Source organism: Jatropha curcas, chromosome 10, assembly GCF_041381405.1.
Source record: "Jatropha curcas cultivar XTBG-Jc1 chromosome 10, XTBG_Jcur_1.0, whole genome shotgun sequence".
Lineage (NCBI taxonomy): Eukaryota > Viridiplantae > Streptophyta > Magnoliopsida > Malpighiales > Euphorbiaceae > Jatropha > Jatropha curcas.
In genome coordinates, this window is record NC_143160.1 from 27,079,243 (window position 1) to 27,104,027 (window position 24,785).

Sequence of the window (24,785 nt, forward strand, 5' to 3'; positions counted from 1 at the left end):
TTTACCTACTAGAATTTAAATGTACATAGAAAATTAATATAACCAATTAAAATTAGGAAAAATTATCATGGTACCCCTGTATTTTGTTAAAAAAATTACTTCACCTTTGTCGTTTTAAAAATACACTCCCATACCCTTAAATGTTGAGTCAGTTATACTATATTGCCCTTCTGTCCATTTTTTGCAATTCTAGAGTATAAGTCAAAGGAAAATCTAACAGTCCAAAAGAGAGAGAAAAATTATCACCAAAATACCCTCTTCCTCTTCCTCTCCCTCTCTTTCTCTCTCATAAAACAAATCTATAGCTCTTCCTCTTCCTCTTCCTCTTCCTCTCCCTCTCTTTCTTTCTCATAAAACAAATCTGCAGCTTGTCCGCAACTTCAAGAACACAACAACTCCTAATGCATACCATTTAGAAAACTCATCTTATGAAAATTTTTGAAAAATGTTCTAAAATGAATAAAACAAAAACTGATATGTTAATTAATAACAAGAATCTGAAATTTTTTTTTTTATCAACTAGCCGTTCCGAATGATTCAATCGTTGTATATCTTTTCTCCCAAATTCAATTCAAAATCAAATTAACATGAGGTCATAATAGATTATTATACCAAAAGCTCAATATATTATTTTTATATTTTTGTTTGGAAGGATTAGGGTTTGCTTGAGGAAGAGAAGAGAAGATAAATATAATAAATGGATAGAATTAGGGTCAATTCTGTCGTTTCATGCGCATTGAACGTCTAAAATCACAAAAACTTTACCAAAGGCAATTTAATTTAACAGACTCAAAATGCAAGGGTATAACAGTCTATTTTTTAAAAAATAAGGGTAAAGTAATTTTTTAACAAAATACAGAGGTACGATTATAGTTTTTTCTTAAAATTAAATTGCTTTTATTTATTCAACCAATAAAATTAAAATCCTTCAATATCTTTTTGTCAATACATAAATTTAATAGGAGCATCATTTCCCTCCCTATTCACATATATATCATAGATAGATCTTTAATATATGTTTATATATTTATGTTTACTCAATTTGGTACTTTACATTGATTTTATATGGAATTTGATTTTTTTTATTTAAGATTCTTATATTGGATATGTGCAAGATACGATTTAAGCATAAGATATGGAATCACTTTTTTTAATTCAAAGATTTTCTTTTTATTAGGAAAAAAAGAGGACCTATATCATAACTCATAATATTAATCAACAACTAATTTTTTTCCTTATCAACCCAATTAGAAATCTTAATTAAGGATTAATATTTTATAATTGACATTAAAAGAATTAATATTTATACTTAATTATAATTCTAATATTACAATTAAATTATGACATTAAATGACTAATACTTGAATTCAAGTATTATGATAACTATTTGTACTTAACATTAAAATTTTAAAAAATCATATTTTAATATCAAGAGTTGAAAAGAAAATGACAAGTGTAACTAAGGTTGTATATAACCTTCAACAGTTATCAAATTTTGCTGACTACGTGATAGTGTCTTCTTTAGAGCAGATGGAATTTCACCATATAAATAGAGACGGAAATCATTTTGTTAACTACATGTCCAAGAAAAGAGTTGAAACAATTGTACTATTTTTAGCTTAGATATAATTTGAATTGAGCTAAATTTTAGGATTTCTTGATGTGATCTTTGTGACATCCTACCGAGTTTGTGAAAAGAAAAGGGTGACATTATATACACCAACAGGGGACGAGATTATAGTAGTTGGGAAGCGGCGAGAGTTTCTGGGTAATGTGATATCAGCCATGGCCGCAAAGAGATTAATTCAGAAGGGTTGTGAAGCATACTTGGTATGTGCATTACACGCAGAGCAAGAACAGTCAAAAGTGCAAGACATACCAACAGTGTGTGATTATCCAGATGTATTTCCGGAAGAGTTACCAGGGTTACCACCAAGGAGGGAAGTGGAATTTACCATAGATGTCTATCCTGGAGCAGCACCAGTATCCATTGCACCTTACAGAATGGCACCAGCAGAGTTAAAAGAGTTAAAGATTCAGCTACAGGAGTTATTGGACAAAGGCTTTATCAGACCCAGTGTCTCACCTTGGGGAGCACCGGTATTATTTGTAAAGAAGAAAGATGGATCTTTTAGATTGTGCATTGACTACAGACAACTGAACAAACTGACAATCAAGAATAAGTATCCATTGCCTCGCATTGATGATTTGTTTGATCAACTAAAGGGTGCAGGTATGTTTTCTAAAATCGACCTCAGGTCGGGATACCATCAGGTGCGGATAAAGGAAGAAGATATCGCTAAGACTACATTCAGGACCCGATATGGTCACTATGAATTTTTAGTCATGCCATTCGGTCTTACAAATGCACCAGCGGTTTTCATGGATCTCATGAACCGCGTGTTTCATTCATATCTAGATCAGTTTGTGGTGGTGTTTATAGATGACATTTTGGTCTACTCCAGAGACAGGGTTGAACATGATAAACATTTGCGGATTGTACTTCAGACACTGAGGGATAAACAGCTGTATGCCAAGCTCAGTAAGTGTGAGTTTTGGCTGGAAGAAGTTTCGTTCTTAGGACATGTGGTATCATCTGAGGGTATCAGAGTGGATCCTAAGAAGATTGAAGCTATTGTTAATTGGAGACCACCCAGAAATGTCACAGAAGTTCGAAGTTTTCTGGGTTTAGCCGGATATTACAGAAGGTTTGTAAAGGGATTCTCCATTATTGCATCACCTTTAACAAGATTATTGAAGAAAGCAGTTGTATTCCAATGGGATGATAGGTGTCAGCAGAGCTTTGACACTTTGAAGAAAAAGTTGACTGAAGCACCAGTGTTGACCCAGCCAGTGTCAGGTAAAGACTTCGAGATTTACAGTGATGCCTCTCATATTGGGTTAGGATGTGTACTTATGCAAGACAGGAAGGTGGTAGCTTATGTCTCCAGACAATTAAAGCCACATGAATTGAATTATCCAAGCCATGATTTAGAACTGGCAGCCATTGTTCTAGCATTTAAAATATGGCGGCATTATCTGTACGGTGAAAAGTGTTACATTTACACAGATCATCAGAGTTTAAAGTATTTACCGACACAGAAAGATTTGAATTCAAGACAACGGAAATGGATGCAGCTTCTGGCTAATTATGATTATGTCATTAATTACCATCCTGGCAAAGCTAATGTGGTAGCTGATGCCCTTAGCCGGAAATCATTGTTTGCTTTGAGAACAATGAGAATCAGCATGGAGTTGCACCAGCAGGGAATTATTCTAGCACAGATGCAAGTACAGCCATCTTGGGTTCAAGAAGTTGCAGAAGCACAAAAGCAAGATGCACAAACAGCACTATGGGTGAAACAAGTACAGGAAGATCATGGTGGGAAATTCAGATTGGATAACAGTGGAGTCTTATTCTATGAAGACAGAGTTGTTGTACCGCAAACAAGAGAGCTTAGACAAAAGATTTTGCATGAAGCTCATAACAGTCCATATACAATGCATCCAGGTAGTACCAAGATGTATCAAGATTTGAAGAAAGGCTATTGGTGGCCGGGCATGAAGAACGATATTGTACATGTTGTAACAAGATGTTTAACATGTCAACAAGTCAAAGCAGAACATCAACTGCCATCTGGGTTACTTCATCCAATAACAGTGCCAACATGGAAATGGGATCAGATCACGATGGATTTTGTTACTGGCTTACCTCAGACGCAGCGGAAGCATGATGCAGTATGGGTGATTGTGGACAGATTAACTAAGTCCGCACACTTTCTACCAGTTAAGATGGACTATTCTCTAGACAAGTTAGCAGAAATTTATGTTAGAGAGATAGTTCGACTACATGGAGTTCCATCATCCATTATATCTGACCGTGATCCAAGGTTTACATCGAAGTTTTGGGGTAAACTGCAGGAAGCATTAGGAACGAAATTGCATTTCAGCACTGCATTTCATCCTCAAACAGATGGCCAATCAGAGAGAGTCATTCAGATCCTGGAAGACATGATGAGAGCATGTGTCATAGAATTTGAAGGCAGTTGGGACAGATATGTACCTCTCATGGAATTTGCCTACAACAACAGCTATCAATCGAGCATTAAAATGGCACCATATGAAGCATTGTATGGTAGACAATGCAGGACACCTATGTGTTGGACAGAACTTAGTGAGAAGAAGATTTTGGGTCCAGATTTGGTTAGAGAAACGGAAGAGAAAGTGGAGATCATCAGAAAACGGCTGAAAGAAGCAAGTGATCGACAGAAGTCTTATGCTGATTTAAAGAGAAAGGATATTGAGTATTCGGTCGGTGATAAAGTATTTCTGAAAGTTTCATCATGGAAAAAGATCCTAAGGTTTGGACGAAAGGGTAAGCTTAGCCCTAGGTTCATTGGTCCATACGAGATTATTGAACGTGTTTGCATAGTCGAGTCTTGCATTGAGTTGAGTCGAGTTGAACCAAACCCGGTTGGGGTAGAATGGGATTATTAGTGGACTTACTTGATTGAGAGAAAAAGAGCAAAGTGTAAGGATTAGGATTTAATGGCATTAAAAGAACAAGCTTGAGTATTAAGTTGTAGCTTTTACCCAATTGAGGTACCATGTAGTAAGTTTCCATCATTTATCTTGATTTTGTGATGACTTACCCGTAATCATCCCATTCACTTTCCCATTGTTCATCTTTATCTTCATCTTCTTCATATTTCTTCATCCATTTAGGCAACCTCAATTTTCTCCAAGTAAGTAGAATTACTTGCAGCTTTATGTTATTCAGTCTCTACTTGAGTTATATTGTAGATAAGTTATCAGAAGTTTGATGTGTATAGGAGAAGGGAGTTCAAAGAGTGTAGAGAAAAGAAGCTAGAACAGAGCTCACGCGTTTTTGGAGTAAAGGTTTGATATCTCTTGATTTTTATCATTTTCTTTGCATGAGAATTTGTGAGGTGTGTTGCTATTGAGACAATATATTGCTTCATGTTGGAGACTGGTAGTGGTGAGAAAACAGGGGAGGTATTGATTTTATGTTGAAAACAGGGGAGGACTTCATCTTGATTTTGACCCCAGTTAATGATGGAATTAGGAAGTGTCATAGAAGAGTTATTTGTTCCTCTATGTGTTAGCTTTGCATGGGTTTTTGAATCACCCAAATTGGATTTGTATATTGAGAGATATGACCAAAAGAGTGCAGACTGCGCAGGCTGGAAACGCGTCGCGACCTGGCACTGCGTAGGCTGGAAGCACGTCGCGCGCTCACGACTTTGCACTGCGCGCGCGCGACTTCCACTTCAAACTCACTGACTCTCATTTTGCTCTTCTCGTGCTCGCGACCTTGCAAGACGCGCTCGCGAAGTTGGCCCTTGGCCTGGAAGCGCTCGCGACTTGCACTGCGCGCTCGCGTAGTTGGCATGAAAACTCACTGTCTCTCATTTTGCACATTACGCGATCGCGACTTCCATGTGCGCGCTCGCGATTTTCACCTGAAACTTACTGTCTCTCATTTGGCACACTACGCGCTCGCGACTTTCAAGTACGCGATCGCGACTTGTGCCTGATAACACACTGTCTCTTATTTTCTGCATCTCGCGCTCGCGACTTCCACAGGCGCGCTCGCGACTTGGCTTTTCCTGCATTTTTGGACTTTGTTTTTCTATGTAATTGGGTTCTTTGCTCAACTTGTATGCATCCAATCATTTCAAAATAAAAAGACAACATTAGAACATGTATCAAAACAACATCCAAGCATGCAAAGGATGTGAAATCATACGAACATTATAATTTATGAAGTGATGAACTATTACTATGATGTATTGTTATACATTTGACATACCAACATTATGCTCCATTGAGGTTAGGTAGAAACCATGTCGATAAGGCCATGTCGCGACATAGGATAGCAGATCTGCGCCTCATACAGTTTGTTACTCCGGCTATAGGCCGTTGAGTGGATATGATTATATATGGGCCATAGCAGCCAAGTATACAGTATTCATCCAGTTTATACAGTTTTCTTATCACCTCGGTTTCGCTATAACCTTATGGAGCCATACAGATATCTGGACATAACATTGCATAAATCATACAGATAAATGAAAGATATCATGATATGTGTGCTTATATGTGCCTTGTTTGCCTACATGATTCTTTATATACAAGTATGTGCTTTATTGTTTCTTTCCTTGTTGAGATATCCACTGAGCTTTATTTGCTCAGCGAGTTACCTGTTTAACTCGCAGGTTTTGAGACTGGTCCGTAGAGGGTCCGTTTACAACTGCTGCCGTTCATCTGTAGAAGACTCGGTCTTCAGGGTAGATACTCATGTTATCCTTTTTATGGCATGTACAGGGCACACAGTTGGGCCCAATCCATTTTGTAAACAGTATCATGTCTTGTAAATATTATATACATTATGATGTCAGCATGTCAGGATTTAAGTCATCCAGTTTGTAGCATCTCGACTCGGTTTATTCGGGTTTACGGGTGGACCGGGAAGGGATGTTACAATCTTGGCTTACTAACTCTCTTTCTTCATTTCTCGTCTCAAGAAATGGTTTTGAATGGTTGGTATAATTATAGATCAGTGCATCTGCTGTTTTGATTTTATAATTTTATGGGACAGTAGTTAATAGTTTTGGAGTTCTGTTGTATTTAGTTTTGGTGGGTTTTGATATTTTTTATCAGTTTTTTTTACTTACGTTGTTCAAGTTAGATTTAGGTGTATTTGAAGAGCCTATAGACTCGGATCAGTACTTAGATAAAATAAATTTTTTTTGAACATTATAAATTAATAAAATTTAATCTTAGAATGAGGAGTAAACATATTCTTCCAAATTAAATTTAGAATAGGGAATATATTTCTCAAATTTAATTTAAGAGACTAAAATATTTATATATATATTTTTGGTAAATTATAAAAGACGTTTTTGTGTTTAAATAACTATACAAAAATAAAGCGTATAACATCCAAGTAAATTTAATATTATATAGTAGATAACACAAATTAAAGAAAATTATATTTAAAAAAATAAATCAAATAATTTTTTATTAATTGATGGGATATAATCTATTAAAAAATATTTTTTAAATAAATAATTAAACATTTTAAAATTTTAAGTTTCATCTTTTTTAATTAGGATATTAATTGATTCAAAAAAAATAAAATTATTATCCTAATTTTGAAATAAATTTTAAAATACATTAAAATATACAAAAACATTTATATAACATATTCTTTCACACATTAAAACTCATTAGAATTACTAATCATTGTTCCGCATGTCAATTAACTTTCAAACTTTTGAATTTTTCTTTTTTCTATCATATATATATATATATATATATATATATATATATATATATATATATATATATATATATATATATTTATGTTTCTTCAATTTTTTTTATTTATAAATACAACACTTTTTTTTTTTTCAATATATATTAGTTGTTACCTAACCATATTTCATTAGATCAACATACAATCTTATAAAACCGGTTAGATTATTATATACTATAAACAAAAGAATTGCACATATAAATTCTTATTATGAGTTTGTCGCCGATTTTTAGGAAGGCTTAAAATTTCTTCCTTTATTACTTAATTTAGACTGGATGCATGGTTATATATGTAATGCAAATAATGAACTATTTTAGAAAATTTTTTTTAAAGAAACCATTTGAAAAAGTTAATTAGAACTAGATATCTCATTTGCAATAAATAAATAGTTTTAATATTATATGAATAAAAAAATTAAACAAGTAAAAAAAAAGCTTATATAACGAGTATAAACGTGCGATGCGTCACGGAAGGACTGGCATAAATAAGTAAATATAATAATAAAAACCATCGAATGGGCCAATGCTGCTTTGGGCTTGATAGTAAGTAATGCAAATTATGTTTTCCTTCTCGAACTATATAATTTGAGTTGAGTTGGGAGATCCAAAGCCGGTTCATATATATAAAACGTTGCAGCACAAGAAAGAACATTTTGTTTTACTTTCCATAGTTCTTTCTACAAATTACGCGAGCAAGGAAGAAGAAGAAAGGTTATCTATCTAGAAACCTTTGTTATATCGATAGAGGTATAGTGTAGTCTGATAAATCTCTCTTTTTTTTCTGTCGCTGCCTTTTATTTTGAAATAAGTTTGTACTCTTGGATATGGGTTTTGGTTCTTGTAACTAATTCTTCCTTCATTTCCCCAAGTTTTAAGCGTTTCATTTATTTTTCTTTTTTGTATGGAGAGCATCATTCTTCTCTAACTTCGTAATGCCTGATATGGGTTTTAATTACTTTTAACAATTTTTTGTTCTTTTCTTTATATAAGAATAAGAATGAAATTAAAGCACTAAAAGGTTTCTTCGTTTGTATAGGTTTTCTTGCCGTATACTGCATTTGAAACCAAGTTGTATCTTAATTCCTTTCTGGGTTTGTCTTGTTTTAGGCTGACTTCTAAGTTCTGTGTATATCTTGTTCTTTACATAATATCAAAGCGTGGAAATTTCACTAACTAGGGTTGTTTATTTTGTCCAAAATGTTGCTGTACAGAATTGGTAATTGCTTAGAAAATACTGATAATAGAATTTAAAAGAAAAAATGGAGACTGGGGGGAATTCTCTACCTTCAGGTGCTGATGGGGTGAAGAGAAAGGTTTGCTATTTTTATGATCCAGAGGTGGGCAATTACTATTATGGTCAGGGTCACCCCATGAAGCCCCACCGCATTAGAATGACACATGCTCTTCTTGCCCACTATGGTTTGCTTCAGCACATGCAAGTGCTTAAGCCATTTCCTGCTCGAGACAGGGATCTTTGCCGCTTCCATGCTGATGATTACGTGGCTTTTCTCCGCAGCATTACCCCTGAAACCCAGCAGGACCAGCTTAGACAACTCAAACGCTTTAATGTTGGCGAAGATTGTCCCGTATTTGATGGCCTTTACTCTTTCTGCCAAACTTATGCTGGCGGCTCTGTTGGTGGTGCTGTTAAATTAAATCATGGTCTTTGTGACATTGCTATCAATTGGGCTGGTGGCCTTCATCATGCTAAGAAGTGCGAAGCTTCTGGCTTTTGCTATGTCAATGACATTGTTCTCGCAATCTTGGAGCTTCTTAAGACGCATGAGGTTTGTCTAATATTCTATCTCGTGTATATCTCTCTCTTTTCCTAAGCAATTACAAGTCCTAATAGTATTGTCAAGCATATCTGATTCCATTAATACATTATAAACGTCTGTATTCTTTATCTTAGAAATTGATGTTCATGAGCCCCATCTTTGATTAGATAATAAGGCAGAAGAGACGAAGGAGATTAAAGAACATAGTCAAAATAGTTAGGAAAAAAGAGGAAACTCTCCCATAGTTTAGTTTCTGAATTGTGAGAACCGCAAAATAGCATTAAGTAGAAACCATGTGAATTGGAAATCGTAAATTTGTAAATGACTTCTGTCAGTTTTTGACTTGCATGCCACTTTGTAGCATGGTGGGGATTCAAGAACAATGCCATTATTTTTGAACTGCAAATTGTAGAGTTGTCTATGATTCTTGTTAATTGTTAACTTGTATGCCACATCATATTATTGAAAAGTTGAGAATCATGAAACTCTGACAACTGTGTTTTTGAGTATTAGATCCAGTCTTATAATCAGATTAACTAATATGAATTCTACTCTTTAATGTTTCCTTTATCTGTCTTGCAGCGTGTTCTCTATGTCGATATAGACATTCACCATGGTGACGGTGTGGAGGAGGCATTTTACACCACTGACAGAGTCATGACTGTTTCATTTCATAAATTTGGAGATTATTTTCCTGGTACAGGGGATGTACGTGATATTGGATATTCAAAAGGGAAATACTACTCTCTTAATGTTCCACTGGATGATGGAATTGATGACGAGAGCTATCATTACTTGTTTAAGCCAATAATAGGAAAAGTAATGGAAGTTTTCAAACCTGGTGCTGTGGTTCTTCAATGTGGCGCTGACTCATTATCCGGGGATAGATTAGGATGCTTTAATCTTTCGATCAAGGGCCATGCTGAGTGTGTTAAATTTATGAGATCTTTCAATGTGCCATTATTACTACTGGGTGGTGGTGGTTACACAATTCGGAATGTTGCTCGCTGCTGGTGCTATGAGGTATGTTTTTCTTTTTCAGTAATAGTTTCAAAATTAACATGTTGAATATGGAAGAGAACTTTCTTGAATATCTTAGTGGTAACTGAAATAATTGTTTTTAATGTTTTATAAACTGACAACCTTTTTGTAAATATGTGTTATGCAAAGCAGACAGGTGTTGCACTTGGAATGGAAGTTGATGACAAGATGCCGCAGCATGAGTATTACGAGTACTTTGGTCCAGACTATACCCTCCACGTTGCTCCTAGTAACATGGAAAATAAGAATTCGCATCAGATACTCGAGGAAATACGTTCTAAACTTCTTGATAATCTCTCCAAGCTTCAGCATGCTCCCAGTGTCCAATTCCAAGAAAGACCACCCAATACTGAGCTTCCAGAGGTACGTAAGGCATACAAAATTTGGTTCTTCAACTTTCTAGCTATTAGCTGTTCCATTCTTGAGATCTTAGTTATTCACTAAACACATTTGGACAAGCAAAATGTTATCATATTGGATGATCTGATATTCTATTTTGTGACAACTGACTTTGAATAATATGATACCATCTTGACTTATGGAGCATGATGCTTCTCTAATATAAAATTTGTTATGTAATGGTTAATTAAGCTGTGATAACATATATTTTTACTGCAAGAGTTTGATTTTTTTCCCCTTTAGTTGTCAAATCTAAATTAGAGGCACTTTAGGTTTGGCTATTGTAAGATTTCATTTTTCCCTCTCCTTTCATTTATTTATTTTTTAAAATTTTTGTGTGCTTAGTGCTTGTATGTTTTTTGGGAATAAAAATGGGCCATTATGCTATAAGCTAATCCATGAACGTAGAAGTATATAGCACTGCCAGTATTCATTCTCTCTACAACAATTTAGGTTCTCATAGAGCCTATAATGGAATTAAAATGCGGTAGAATGACGAACATGAAAATTGTTCCATATGACAGTTTGCGAAACATGGACATGTTTTAGCTTGTATTCCCATATTACTTGTGTTTTATTTGGTGTTACCAGAATATTACGATTCACGATTCGAATTTTACGATTCGATTCAATTTTTATGCTAAATGATTTGAATCTCATGGGTGACTCGGAATTGATTGTAAATCTTACGATTCATGCAATTTGAATCTTACCATTTGAGTCAATTCTCATGTGAAACGATCCTCTTACCCAACAAAACAAGTGGAAAAATTCAATATAGAGAAAGGAGAGCTATATAAATATGGACATAAAGTTATATTAGAAAATGAAGATAAATGAAGGGCTTGAATTTGGAAACGGTAATGAATAAATATGGATTTGGGTAGGAAATTCTAGTGGCTTGATAGTTTCACTTTGTTTTTATTTTAAAATTTAACTTTGTAGTTTGATATTTTGAACTCGACAACTACACAAGTAATTAGGTCTCTTTCCTTTTGTGTTTAGCAAATAATTTAGAATTGAAATGTATATAAATACATTATTTGCAACTACATTTTTTAGTAATTAATTGAAATATATCCATAAATATATATGCATTTATTTTTAATTAATGTTAAAAAGTTATGCGGAATCTTATTTCTCGATTTGACAACTATGTCTAACTTGTTCCGTACTGTTTGCTTATTGATATTGAATTTTATTTCAAGTACAGGCAGATGAAGATCAGGATGATGCAGATGAGAGATGGGATCCGGATTCTGACATGGATGTTGATGATGACCGGTATTTTGTTTTGCACCCTCTTCTCCACTCTCTTATAAAAAGTAGAAATTAAATTTCCCACATATTCCTGTCTGCTGATTTCTGACTCACCTCATGCAGCAAGCCCTTACCAAGCAGAGTGAAGAGAGAAATAGTTGAGACTGAGACAAAAGATCCAGTATGTCCTGCTTTGCCTTTTCTATAGAAACCTCAGCTCATCTCTTTTTTATCATTCTAAATTTTTTTTAGAATATAGGCATTTTGATGATACTTTGGCATGCCAACTATTCAAGCCAGCCACTTTTGTGTAAATATGACTTGAAATATCATACTTCTCCTGGGAAGAATAGGATTTTTTTTTATTATTATTATTTTTTTTCCGAAAAATTGTGAATACCAGATGCTTGCAGATTCACTGGAATCAATCTAGTGCATCTTAACTCAATCAGTTGAGTATTGTAACACAATAAAGCACAAAAACCTTCTTTAGGGAATCATCATCTTCTTTTTCCTTTCTTTTTCTTTTTTCCCCCTCAGGAAGTTCTGTCCTTAACCTCCATGTCTTTACCATGTTCTTGTGATTTGTGAACATTGGAACCTTTCGTCAAACAATAATAATAATCTGATCGAGTTAGGAAAGCACCCGAACAACTGGATAGGGGAGGAGCTCACTCTAGTAAAAAATAATCTCCCCTTCTAAGAAACTTTGGCATTTATTTTTGGTATACTTAGATCCTGGGTTCTGCTTTGTTCCAATTAGTAGTTCTTTCTTGTAATAGTTTTTGGTTCTATTTACTTCAGGAGAGTCAGAAAATGATTGCTGAGCATCCCAGAGGCTTCGAGACAACAGTAGATGAGTCCGCAAGTGCAAAGGTAAAAGTTCAACACACTCAGAGAAACTGCATTCGTGAGAGTCCATAACCGTGGAAAGATTATTTAACTGATTTGATATTGTTGCTTGCTTGCAGGCTTCGGATATTGGTCCAATGCAAATTGATGAATCAAGTGTGAAAATTGAACAAGAAAACATGAACAAGACCTCCGATCAAGTCTTCTCCAAGCCGTGAATGGAAGATCAATACTGTGTTGAAATCAGCTAAATTTCTGTATGTAAGTTGTTTTGCCAAACAATTAAAGTCTTAAAATTTTACAAGTCCTAAAATGATTTAGTTTCTCAATATGGATAATTTGAACTTTAAAGAAAAACAAGTTGTATGGGCATTTTATGAACTTGGAAATGCGGGTTTACTTATACAACAGAGTGGTTTAAACGTGCAAACTTGTATTGAATGTCTTAAACATAACTTCACATTGTAATAGTTTCAGTAAACTGGTATTAACCTTGTCCTTGTTAACAATTTTAACAGAACCAGTTATGATTATTTGTTGAACCTAACATCCATTGTACAAGCAACAGAAAAAGATTCCTGAACAAAAGAATAAACAGCTGTTGCACAAGACATTTTCATGGGACTGAGATCCAGAGTTTAGTGCTTTAGTTGGTCAGTTCTTGAGCAGTCATTGCCAGCATGTGCTTCTTATCACTGTGATAGAAGAATCTAATCCCAGGCTCAGTTTGAAAAATTATACATGAACAGTATACAAGATGAGTAAACCTTGTGTATTATCAAATTTGAATCTCCCAATTTCAACATTCGAGAAAAACCAATGAAGAGGAAGTACCTATGTTGCATGTAATTCAACGACTTCGATGCTTTCCAAAATATCCTTGCACAAGTTATCATCCCATCATATCTCTTCATAGTAGCTGGCGATTGATCCCCACCCAGATTAGCCTATGACAAAAGAATAGTCCTTTTCTTTACCTGTTTATTGGTCCAGCTGCTGCTTAAAGCACAACATAGCCGCCACTTAAGCAAGAACTCTCTTGCATGCATGCCCATGGATTTAGCAGCAGTTTGAAATGTGACCTTCTCACTAAAAACTAGAGGCATTAATTTCCAACTTCTGATATATGATGGCAAATATCACAGAGGCCAACTATTCATCCCCATATAGTTGGCTTTGCTTTTCCATCATGGAGTATTATGTGAGGGATTCTCTGGTTGCAAGAGCTCTGCATCAATCCCACAAAACAAAGAAAAGATTGACAAAATAAATCAGCAACAGCAATGACATGAGAATTTCAATGTGGAATACTATACCATATAACAGCAGTGACATTTCTTGTTGGCATTCAAATCAATTCAAAAACTCACGTCAGATATGAATATAAAAAGACATGGGATTTAAAACAAAAGTCAAAATCCATAAAGTAGATTTTATCCATTCTTTTCTCCTCCTCTGTTGACAGGCTTGTGCCTTTCAGAAACTAATGTTATATTTATCAATCTACATATAAAAGAACGGATGTTGCTAGATTTTGTATGAGAACAAAAATGCTTCTGGAAGAAAATCCATCACTGGCTCTCAAATGGAGTTTGCCTTATCATTTTACATCATTATATAAAATTATTGACAAAGAGGACATACTAAGTACGCATGAAATTTAGAAAATAGTATTTGTAAAGTTTTATTATAAATCAATAGTTTTATTTAGTACTAAATATATATTTATACTGTATTGAAGTATTATATATAAATATATATACACACACCACCCCCACACACTACGAATTGTGTTACAAATCACTATTAAGGATATACAAGTTTCAAAACTTTAAATGAGAGCAAAGAGAAACCAGAAAAACAGTCAGCTAACTATGGATGCAAAAAACATATGATACAATTATCTAAAGGAAGCACAAGTTAGATAGAGTAGAAAGTTTGTGAAGAAACCTGCAAGTTACATTGATACATTCTGTGTCTAAAAGGCCAACTGGGTTCCCTATTTGTTCTTCAACATTCTCAGAAATAACTGGAACCTGACTCAGCCCGTATTGATCCATGCTGATTTGTGCAGAGAAAAGGTCCATACTAGGCTTAGCAGTCCATGGTACTTGACAATTTTCACTATCCAATGAACAGATATCAGATACCACAAGCTCCTGAAATGAAAGAGTTGATATTCAAGATTAACGGTCATAGATATATATGGAAAGAAAGGCAAGTTACAGATAAAACTTTAGAAACTCCGAAAATCAAGATCAAAGCGCAAACTTGAGTCCATCTGGTTACCAAAGTACATAGCCAGAATGAAAGCGCTTCCCAAGCACTTGGAACTATTAGCGCATAGATAAATTGTCAATTTCTATAAACATCCAACTGAATTTACTAGTTACTAGAAGAACATAACAAAATATTCCAAGTTGTCATCTATTCTCCTTGATTTTGTTCCAGAGTTTAACTCTGATTTTTGTTTGTTTGGGCCTTTTCTCAAATTTATGTACAATAACCTTGAAAGAGCAGAAAAAAGGTTCAAAAAGCTATTTTAACCTTGAATGGCTGTTGAAAGAAAAAACTCTATACCTTAGCTCTCTCAGCTTTTGATTTTGCAATTTTGCTAAACCCCTCAATGTCTCCAAGGGTGAGGAGTCCAATTAAAATATTTTTGTCGTTGACAATCATAGCACAAGACTGCTTCTCCACAAGCATGAGACTCACTGCTTCAGTAACTAAAGTGCTCATGAAAACAGTAACATATCGGGTTCTCATGGCTTCTGATACAAAAATTCTCTTCTTTAGCAGTTCATTTTCAATAGTAGGATCGTCTACACAAAGAGAACTTTCAACTTCACAAAGATTACTTGCATAAGGAGCTGTTTCAGCCAGTACATAATCAGAAGATGGTTCAGTTTGTTGAGCTGGAAGACCATTTCCCTTGCTGACTTTTCTGATCTCTTTGATTTCTTTTCTTCTTGTCTGCCCAGATGTAATCCATGAAGATAACCCTACAGCGCCTAATAGTGGGATCACTATTCGGTAGTCTTGAGTCAATTCAAAAAGCAGCAAAACTGCAGTAAGAGGCACTTGACACACTCCCGCAAGTGTTGCAGCCATTCCCACCTGTGATCATAACTACCAGTGACCAGCCAAATTACATACTTTGTATAATTATAGGGTATTCATTCCGAAATTTTTTAAAAAGAACTACGAACAATTCAAAATTACTAAGTGAAGATCATTTTAACTATTTTGAGACCAATTCACAGTCTGTTACAATTTGCTCCTTCAGACAACTAGAATTGTAGCAATTGTCAATGAAGCTTATTCGATATATTATCTATCAAGTCATTTGTATAGTTATGCAACGACATTGGTAGAAAGATAATAGCTGCTTCACCAAGAGCTGATTCTGAAAAGGAGATAAAATTCATAACATCCTGAAACGTGTTTTTTTCAATCTTCAAGATTCAATTATAAATATTGCATATTAAGCATCCACGTTAAAAGGAAAAAGTGTTCTCAAATGACAGTCATAAAGTAGGGGAACCACCTGTGTGATGGTAGACTTCTCACGCTGACTGAAACTGTGCTGATGTGAGTTTTGAAAGAAGATTACAAATAAAAATGGAGCACAAGCAGAATTCCCCCCAAGAGGTACTTGCTTAAACTATATACTGGATAATGGCTCTTTGGCTAGTCGAAGACAAAATCCTGTGGCAATCCTGACCACACAAAGTGAGTTAATACCAAGCTCTTTTAATGATATCCAGACAAATTGAACTTGCTGACATGGAGGTTTTACTGTTCCAGTTGAAGGCTATGGATAAAATAGATGACAGCTATACACTAAGCGAAATCTAAACACCATCTGGTTTCTCTTTGATCTTCAAATGAGATTATAATGAAGCCTGAAGTTCGCGATATTATAAGTCTGAAGTTTACTAGAAGCTTTTTATTAAATCTTCTCTAAATTTAGCAAGACAATCTAAAAACATATTATAAAAGGTATCCTCAAAATTTAAGTTTTCCACATATTAAAATCTAAAAGTGAAAGTTTATCTAGCTGATGGAACAGTGTCAAAGAATGGTACCAGGCCATATGCTTGTGGTGATGCAACTTCCAATATGGAAAGTTGAAGGACCGGACTAGAATGAGCAACTGCCAAACCAATGAGTTTCCCATATGCCATTCCTGTAGCAGCACCAATAAAGAGGGATGGAGCATAATAGCCTCCTACTAGTCCAGATGCCCGGCACAAAGAGGTTGCAACTATCTTGACTCCTACAAGTTGAAGCAGTAGATCAGCAGAGAGGCCTTTCACGAATGGTCTAGATTCCAGCAAAATGTCAACATTCTGAAATCCCCAGTATAGGGTTTCGGGATAAGCCAAGGCTATTGTCCCAACCACTAAGCCACCCAGTACGGGAAATACAGGTCTTGGTACTCCAACATCCCTGTGAAGATTGTCGACCGCTAACAACAGAAATGATGTGCATCTGGATAGGGCCAAAGAAACCAAGCCGCAAAGGACACCAAGCAACAGATACAATGGGAGTTCTGAAAAATAAGATAAATAGACTTAGCAGCAATGTACCCCATCTTTCTTATAAACACTTTGGGAAAAGCTTATGCAGTTAAATTTATCATCAAGTTTCACATAAGAGAATTGATCATGAAGCATTCAGTTACAATGCGATATTAAAAACAAGTAGCATCAGCAATCAATCAAGTGAAACTCCTAAATAATGTAGTGGTGTCAACCTACATGATGGAAATCATTTGAAAGCTCTGAAAAAGAGCAAAGTATAAAGGTTTTTAGAAATGATAACAACAATTATATAAAGAGATAACGACTTACCACCAACAGAGCGGAAGTCATACTCAGGTACTTTAAAGGCAGGTTCAGAACCAAGACCAACTTCTGACACAACAGAAGCGATTACAGCACTAAGAATAACCATGGACGTGGTGTTTGTGAGAGATGGAGATGCATATGAAGACGACGGCCACAACACTGACTCCACTGCGAAAAAACACCCCGCAACAGCAGCATTGAACCCTGCAAAAGAGAAATTTCATTGAAAATTCATCTTCTATTTGCTTAAGTATAAACCAAGTCTAATTAAATTGGATTTCTAATACTTGAGCATGGATTTTCTCATTTCCAAACAGAGAGGCAAAGAACAGAAATACAAACCGGAAGCGATTCCAGCAGCAGAGCCGGCAGCCAAAAGAGAGAGCTTTGTTTGGGAATCTTTATTAGAGAGAGTAAGAGAACCAATTCCTTTAGCAATAGAAGAGCCAATTTCAACACTAGGGCCTTCAGGGCCAAGGGAATTGCCAGTTCCTAGGGTAAAACAGGCAGCCACTGCCTTAAGGAAAGGACTGAAAGCAGCCCCCAACTTGGGGTTCTTATCATTAGAATCATCTAGAAAAGATCGAATTGCGTTTAAAATGGCGACAATTAAACCACCGGAAGCGGGAACGAAGATGACACGAATCCAGATAGAAGAGAGAGGCTCTTCTCTCAACCAGGAGGCACCTCTATAAGGAATACCATCCCAAAAAAAATCACGAAGTTCATGGATACTATTATTGAAGAGGACAATGGAGAGTCCTGTAAGGACGCCCACCACGCAAGACGATATTATTGTTCCTGAATCTCCAGTTCTTCTGCTACTTAGCTGCTCTTCTTCTTCGTTTTCGTCTTCCTCTTTATTTGCGAAGGATTCTTGTCTTTGAGGAAGGGCATTGCTAATAAGTTTGTAATTGAAACAAGAAGAAGAAGAAGAAGAAGAAGAAGAAGAATAAGAAGAAGAAGAGGTAGAGAAGGAGAAATGGTTCGTTATGGGTTTGTATTTGGGTTTGGAGAAGCAGAGAGGAGAAGCAGAGATGAGAAGCGGGCTGTGTTGACGGAGGAAGTGGGGCATTGCAGGGGTTTGCATAATGTGTCTGCAACTGCCACTACGCGCCTTTTTCCCACCCAATATTTTTCTTATCCAATCTTTTCTTTATTCTTTTTATTTTGCATTTGCCCTTCTTGTAGGCTCTAATAACCCAAAAAAAAAAAAAAAAAAAAAAAAAAAGCCCTAAAAATATTTTCCAAAAACAAACATTTTCAGAGAAACCTTTTCTCATATTTGATTGTAACCTTAGAAATTAATTAAAGAATATTAAAAATTTTAATTTACAAAACTATTAAAATATTTAAACTAATAAAAATTTATCATTAAATATGAAAAATTATATAAAATAGCAAATTATAATTGTTATTGTTGATTGGTAGCGCTGACAAAGGGTGATTAAAGATTAGCGGAAGTGACCATATTAGCCATTAGTGATTCACAATCTATATCTATATTATATATAAATATTAGAATATAGGAGAATAATGGAATTTTCGATAGCTTCCTTAATGAAATTTTAGATATCCTAAAATAATATTAGTCACAATCAATTAGAAAATTACATTTTATTAATTGATTAGATATATTTATAAAAATTATTTTTTAAGCCAATCATGTATGGTCTAATTTTTTTTTTATTTATGTGATGAGTGAAAGATTTTAAATTCGAATCCTCTTGACCACAAATTTTTTCACCAATTTGGTGAGTGGAAGACTATTCTTTATTGTGTAGCTGCATTTTTTTTTTATTAATATTCTTTTTTTTATGTTTGTAAGATTTTGATCGATTAAAATTTTAATTTAAAAAATATATAATATTTTATTGATATATTTATATATTTATATACATTGAAACGTTTTTTTTGTTAGGTGAGTTTTGAAAGAGTTTTATTCTTCATAATAATTTTTTATTTTCTTTTTTGTTACTAAATAATTTGTAACTACTGTTATTTTAATTTAGTAAGATAGTTTATTGATAATTAAGTATTTTTAATTTTCTTGATATTTTTTTCTTTTATATCATAAATTTATTTGACTTAAAAGAAAATAACGTTTAAGAAACTAGAAAAGGTTTAAAACTGTTTTGAGTTTCAAGAATTTGTGTATATGCATATATTCCTTCCTCTGATGCACCGGATGAATAATGATGAAACTATATGCAAAATAATTTTTATTATCAATTCAGATTATCTTTTTATTTCTTTAAATTTTACCTAGTAGTAAAATAATTTATTATTATTTTTCATTATAATTGTATATAGATATTGATTTGGAGTTGAGAGTAAGAGGTTGGAGATTGAGTAATGACTTGATTTTCTTTTTAGGCACCTATTAGGATTTTAAAATTTCAGATTTATAAATTAGGGACTAAAAGATTAGGTCTAAAGATTCGGTTCAACGTTATTCTGAGATCACCTCATTACATAAAAATAAAATTATGTACATAAAAAGTAGCATTGGAAGTATATAACAAAGTGAAACTTCTGCTTTAATATTATATTTATTTTAATCTAAATAAAACTTCTGCTTTAATATTATGTAGATAAAAAAATGAGTATATAACGAGTATGATCAACGTGTAACGCATGTTATATAAAATACGTAGTCTATACTATATATAAATGTAAAAATGGAGAGAAATAATAAAATTTCTAATAGTGCTCTTAATGAAATTTAGAATATACTAAAATAACTTTAGTTATAATCATTTAAAAAATTGCATTTTATTAGTTGATTAAATATATTTATAAAATTATTTTTTAAATAAATACCTATTGAATTTTAAAATTTTAAGTTTTATCTTTTTTTTAAATTTATTTTTCATCAATATATATGATAAGGAGATATTTAAAAATTTTAAATTATATTTTTAAATATTTGATTCTATTTTAATTATAATTTAAAATATTTTATTGAAGAGAAATAAAAAAAAGAAAAAAAACTATATTCTTTTTATTAGTATTATTTTTTCTTTATATTTGTATGATTTGATTGAATATATATATTTTTTTAAATAAATTTTCAAATAGAAAATATACATATATATATATATATTATTTTATTCAAGGGAGATAAAAAAATATATATTATTTTTATTAATATTTTCTTTATATTTTTGTAATTTGATTGGATATATTTTTTAAAAAATAATTTTCAAATAGAATCAAAACAACTAAACCTTTCAAAATTTTTTAAATTTTTTACTTTTCAAAATTTATTTTAAATAAAATGAACATTTGTGCGTGAGATTGCCTAACAGTTTAAAATTTTAATTTTAAAAATATATATAACATTTTATTGATATATTTATATATCTATATACATTTAAACTTTTTTTGTTATGTGAGTTCTGAAAAGAGTTTTATTTTTGTCACGACCCGTTTCCGTGGGCCGGACCGGCACTAGGGCCCAGGTAAGCTTAAGGCCTCCGAGACCCGTAGTAAGCCTAAATTATTCAATCTGTCTACATGATTCTCCTAATTTCAACAAAACAGTAAACCCATATAACTTAAGATATAAGTTTTATAAAATTTTCAAACATCTGGCCCAATATCAAATAATACATAAAATTTAACCAGGGCCTATTCACAATAACTCATAATTACAATAAGGGCTTACTAGTTTACCTACAGTTAATTGCACAATAATTAATTTATAGCGTAGTGCTAACAATAAGGCCCAATTTAAATACACAGCCCTATAACTGCGGAGTCAAAAAAAAATCTGATAAAAGAATAATTTATACATTCAAAATTAAATATCAAGAATATAAAGTTTACATTTATAACTCTGCGGAGAAGATTGCAGAGCTTCAGTTGGATCAACTGCTTCCTAGTACCTGGGAGGTTTGGAGAGAAGGGGGTGAGTTTTGCAACTCAGTGAATAATAATAAATAATACACACCACATACAGTCAAGCAAAATGCACCCTAGTATACTGAATGAACACACAACAGTCAACCATATGACATTACATCAGCACCCACAAACAATATCACCTTCAAATAATCACATCACGTGGAAATTAGTCAGTGGAGTCACCGAACCCCCGATGAGCCGTCCTCCCACATGGCTCATCCTCTCACATGTGCACCAGGGAGCCGATCCCCCATACTGGCCGACCGGTCTAATCCTCACTTGACCAGCCTTCTCATTGTTTTTCCATTCTCTCTTTTCTTTTTCATACCAACAGGAGGTAATCCGGTCATCTCCATCAAATCTAGATCATCAGGCGTTCACAACAGGAGGCCACCCTGCGGGCTGCGATCAAATCTCGATTATCAGGTGCGCCCAATAAAGAAACCAACCTGTGGTTTTCCATATCACACAGATCATAGCAGTAGGTGCACACGGGGGCGCCGATCTCCCATTTACCCAGCTAACAGTAATCATACTGGATCCATATAACGGTACGGTCTCACAGTCTCATGGTGACCCACTTCATCCCAATTCCACACAAACAAATCACAATATATGCACAACACAATTATTCAAACAATTCTTTCAATGTACTGCACCAAATACATCAAAATATACAATTATGCAACATAAAATAAATATGAGCTTTAATATAAAAATATATATATGTATATATATAAGGTTTGTAAAAAAAAATGATATGCAAATGCATGTTGATATGCATTATTTATTATTACTCACAGTGGTGGAGAGCGAAATTCTAGCTTTGATTCTGTCCTGGAGGAGCACTAGATGGACCCGGGCGATCTAAGAAATTTAAAGAATGACACCAGAAAATAATTATATCAGATAAAATATTTATTTACCTTTAATAATTTTTATTTCCTATTCTTACTTTTTATACTTAATTATTCTCTATATTAAATTTCTTTTCTGACATAACTTTTATTCTTATTATTATTATTATTATTATTTTATTCTATTTTATTTTATTTTATCTAACTCTAGTTTATTTATTTTCTTCTACCGAAATTTATTTTATTTTTATACCAAATTTATTTTTATTTTCCTACCGAAATTTCGGCAACATCTCCCTTAAAAATTAGACTATCTACCTATTAAAATATCAACAATTTCACAAATATTCAATCCATACTGCCCATCCGTTGGGCAATTAATCAAACAACATTTTCCCATCCTCCTCCAATCTCAACATCACCACACAATCCAAATTATACATTACAATAACATTATATTTAAACTACTTTAATTAAATCAATACTAAAATTATAAAACTGTTAACTACTCACAATTATCAAATTAAATTAACCAAATTACTTAACTACAAATAATAAAATTAATTTAATTAACTAGCATTACTAACATTAACTTAACTAAACTAATTGACTACAAGTAATAAAATTAATTTCATTAACTAATATTACTAAATTAATTAACTTCAAATAATAAAATTAATTTAATTAACTAATATTACTAACATTAACTAAATCGACTAAAATTATTAAAATTAAACTAACTAAACTAAATCAATTAACTAAATAAATTCAAGAACACTAACTTAACTAAATAAATTACCTACAAACAATTAATTTCATTCACTAAAACTAAATTATACCTCATATATTGTTGCCGGAATTCGATTAACCGGAAATGGGGCTGGTGGCCGGAGGTCGACTGGCGGTGTGGAGAGAGGCGGCGAGGGCTGGGTGGCGAGCAGTGGATCTGCTGTCTCTCGCCAGTCACACAGAGATAGACGCAGGGAAGAAGAAAAGAAAAGAAAAGAAAAGAAAGAAAGAAAGAAGAAAAGGAAGAAAGGAGGAGGTGGTGGTGGTGCGGTGGTGGGCTGGAGGTGGCGCAGAAATGGTGGGTGAGAAATGAAGGTGCAGCGTTGGATATATAAAAAAAAAGGAATTTTCTAGATGCTTTGGGTCGAACCGGTTCGGTTCGATTCGATTCGGCCCAAATCATCGATTTTTAACTGGTTTTCAGCTTTTTCAATCGGTTTTCGATCCGGTTTCTCACAGTATTCGTACTAAAATATTAATATTAATTTACAGGCTATCGGTTCATTAAATTTAATTGGAAAATTTTTTGAAAATAAAAATTCGAGTTGTTTCAATTTTTAACAATAATTTTTTATTTTCTATTTTTTTAAAATTATTTATAACTATTATCATTTTAATTTAGTAAGAGATTTATATTTCCCTTGTAATAAATAAATGGTCTCTTGATAAGCATTTTTAATTTTCTTAATATTTTTCTCTTACATCCTAAATCTGTTTGGGTCGAAAGAAAATGATATTTAGAAAATTGAAAAAAAAAACTAGAACTATATATTTCTATTTTGGGTCACTTTTTGGGTTTCAAAAATTTGTGTATATATACATATACTCTTTTCTCTAATACACTTGGTAAATAATACTGCAACACTGCAAAAATGATTACTATTATCAATTTAGTTTGCGAAAATAATTACTATTATCAATTCAGTTTGAGATCATTTTATTATATAAAAATAGAATTAAGTACATAAGAAATAGTATTACATGTAACTTGTATTAGAAGTTTAAAGGGTAGAGGTGGACTGGGTGAGAGGTTAGAACCCATGAGATGAAAATATATGATATGGGCTTACTTGGACTTGGGCCAACCATTGTTAAAAGATTAGTACTAACCAATTTGCTAGCTAACTTAGCACCCTTATATGCCTTTTTGTGGATTTGGTATTTAGTTGATGTGGGATTCTTAACAGCTTGTAGGACAAAGAACAATACAAATTAACCAATTATATTTATTTTAATCTAAATAAAAATTTATGCTTTAATATTATATAAATAAAAAAAAATTAAAAGAGTACAAAAAATAAGTAAACGCACGTCATAAAAAAGACTAGTAATGATAATAGTGCATACCCGTATTTAGTAGAATAATAAATTTATTAATAACTAGAAAATATTTGTTCAGAAATAAACAGAATTAAATTTATTAGAAATCAAGTCACATTGTTTTTTCTTTTTCAAGAATGAACGAGAGACATTTGATTGTGATTGATTTTTAATTTGGCATAAAGCTCGATTTTGCAATTTAAACTTGTGAGTAATATTCAGTTTGATAAAAAATCAACTTTTTATATAATTTACTCTTGAATTTATACCAAAAAAATAAACACCCATTTTTCATTAAAAAATATTTTTAACTAACAAAAATTACTATTTAAAAAGTTCAAAATTAAGAAAGTAAAATTATTTAAAGATAATAAAAAAATTATAAA

General features: G+C 33.1%; 2 protein-coding genes and 1 long non-coding RNA gene across 5 annotated transcripts; 1 reads left to right on the forward strand and 2 right to left on the reverse strand.

Moving 5' to 3' along the window:
* The first annotated feature begins 7,931 nt into the window (after window positions 1–7,931).
* On the forward strand, window positions 7,932–13,101 carry HD1 (histone deacetylase 1). The gene is made up of 8 exons (XM_012221722.3): window positions 7,932–8,088; window positions 8,553–9,128; window positions 9,702–10,142; window positions 10,293–10,523; window positions 11,773–11,843; window positions 11,943–12,000; window positions 12,624–12,695; window positions 12,791–13,101. Exons 2-8 carry the CDS (start codon window positions 8,601–8,603, stop codon window positions 12,887–12,889), a joined length of 1,500 nt encoding a protein of 499 aa, XP_012077112.1. The 5' UTR covers window positions 7,932–8,088; window positions 8,553–8,600; the 3' UTR covers window positions 12,890–13,101.
* On the reverse strand, window positions 13,085–18,661 carry CLC-E (chloride channel E). 3 transcript variants are annotated; one of them, XR_002284471.2, is made up of 7 exons: window positions 17,867–18,661; window positions 17,528–17,728; window positions 16,760–17,226; window positions 15,252–15,788; window positions 14,633–14,830; window positions 13,506–13,899; window positions 13,085–13,366 (listed from the first exon to the last, which is right to left on the reverse strand). XR_002284471.2 is itself a non-coding variant. In XM_020679722.2 (6 exons), exons 1-6 carry the CDS (start codon window positions 18,612–18,614, stop codon window positions 13,828–13,830), a joined length of 2,223 nt encoding a protein of 740 aa, XP_020535381.1. In that variant the 5' UTR covers window positions 18,615–18,661; the 3' UTR covers window positions 13,085–13,827. The 3 variants fall into 3 exon arrangements, 2 of the variants coding, with proteins under 2 accessions (XP_020535381.1, XP_020535406.1); XM_020679722.2 differs by having other exon boundaries at window positions 13,085–13,899; XM_020679747.2 differs by having other exon boundaries at window positions 13,085–13,899; window positions 14,622–14,830; window positions 17,867–18,660.
* A 2,419-nt stretch (window positions 18,662–21,080) lies between these two features.
* Window positions 21,081–23,313, reverse strand: LOC119370568 (uncharacterized). The gene is made up of 3 exons (XR_016318546.1): window positions 23,130–23,313; window positions 22,235–22,300; window positions 21,081–21,414 (listed from the first exon to the last, which is right to left on the reverse strand). It is a non-coding gene; the product is annotated as an uncharacterized LOC119370568 (long non-coding RNA).
* Between the last annotated feature and the right edge of the window lie 1,472 nt (window positions 23,314–24,785).

What these genes read in the sequence shown, in the direction of transcription:
- HD1 (XM_012221722.3), top strand. Translation starts at nt 8,601, where the DNA reads ATGGAGACTGGGGGGAATTCTCTACCTTCAGGTGCTGATGGGGTGAAG. An exon ending in AGCTTCTTAAGACGCATGAG is followed by an intron (nt 9,129 to 9,701) that starts GTTTGTCTAATA and finishes TCTGTCTTGCAG; the next exon opens with CGTGTTCTCTATGTCGATAT. An exon ending in ATGGATGTTGATGATGACCG is followed by an intron (nt 11,844 to 11,942) that starts GTATTTTGTTTT and finishes CACCTCATGCAG; the next exon opens with CAAGCCCTTACCAAGCAGAG.
- CLC-E (XM_020679722.2), bottom strand. Translation starts at nt 18,614, where the DNA reads ATGCAAACCCCTGCAATGCCCCACTTCCTCCGTCAACACAGCCCGCTT. An exon ending in TGACTTCCGCTCTGTTGGTG is followed by an intron (nt 17,227 to 17,527) that starts GTAAGTCGTTAT and finishes CTTATTTTTCAG; the next exon opens with AACTCCCATTGTATCTGTTG. An exon ending in TAGACACAGAATGTATCAAT is followed by an intron (nt 13,900 to 14,632) that starts GTAACTTGCAGG and finishes GGATTGATGCAG; the next exon opens with AGCTCTTGCAACCAGAGAAT.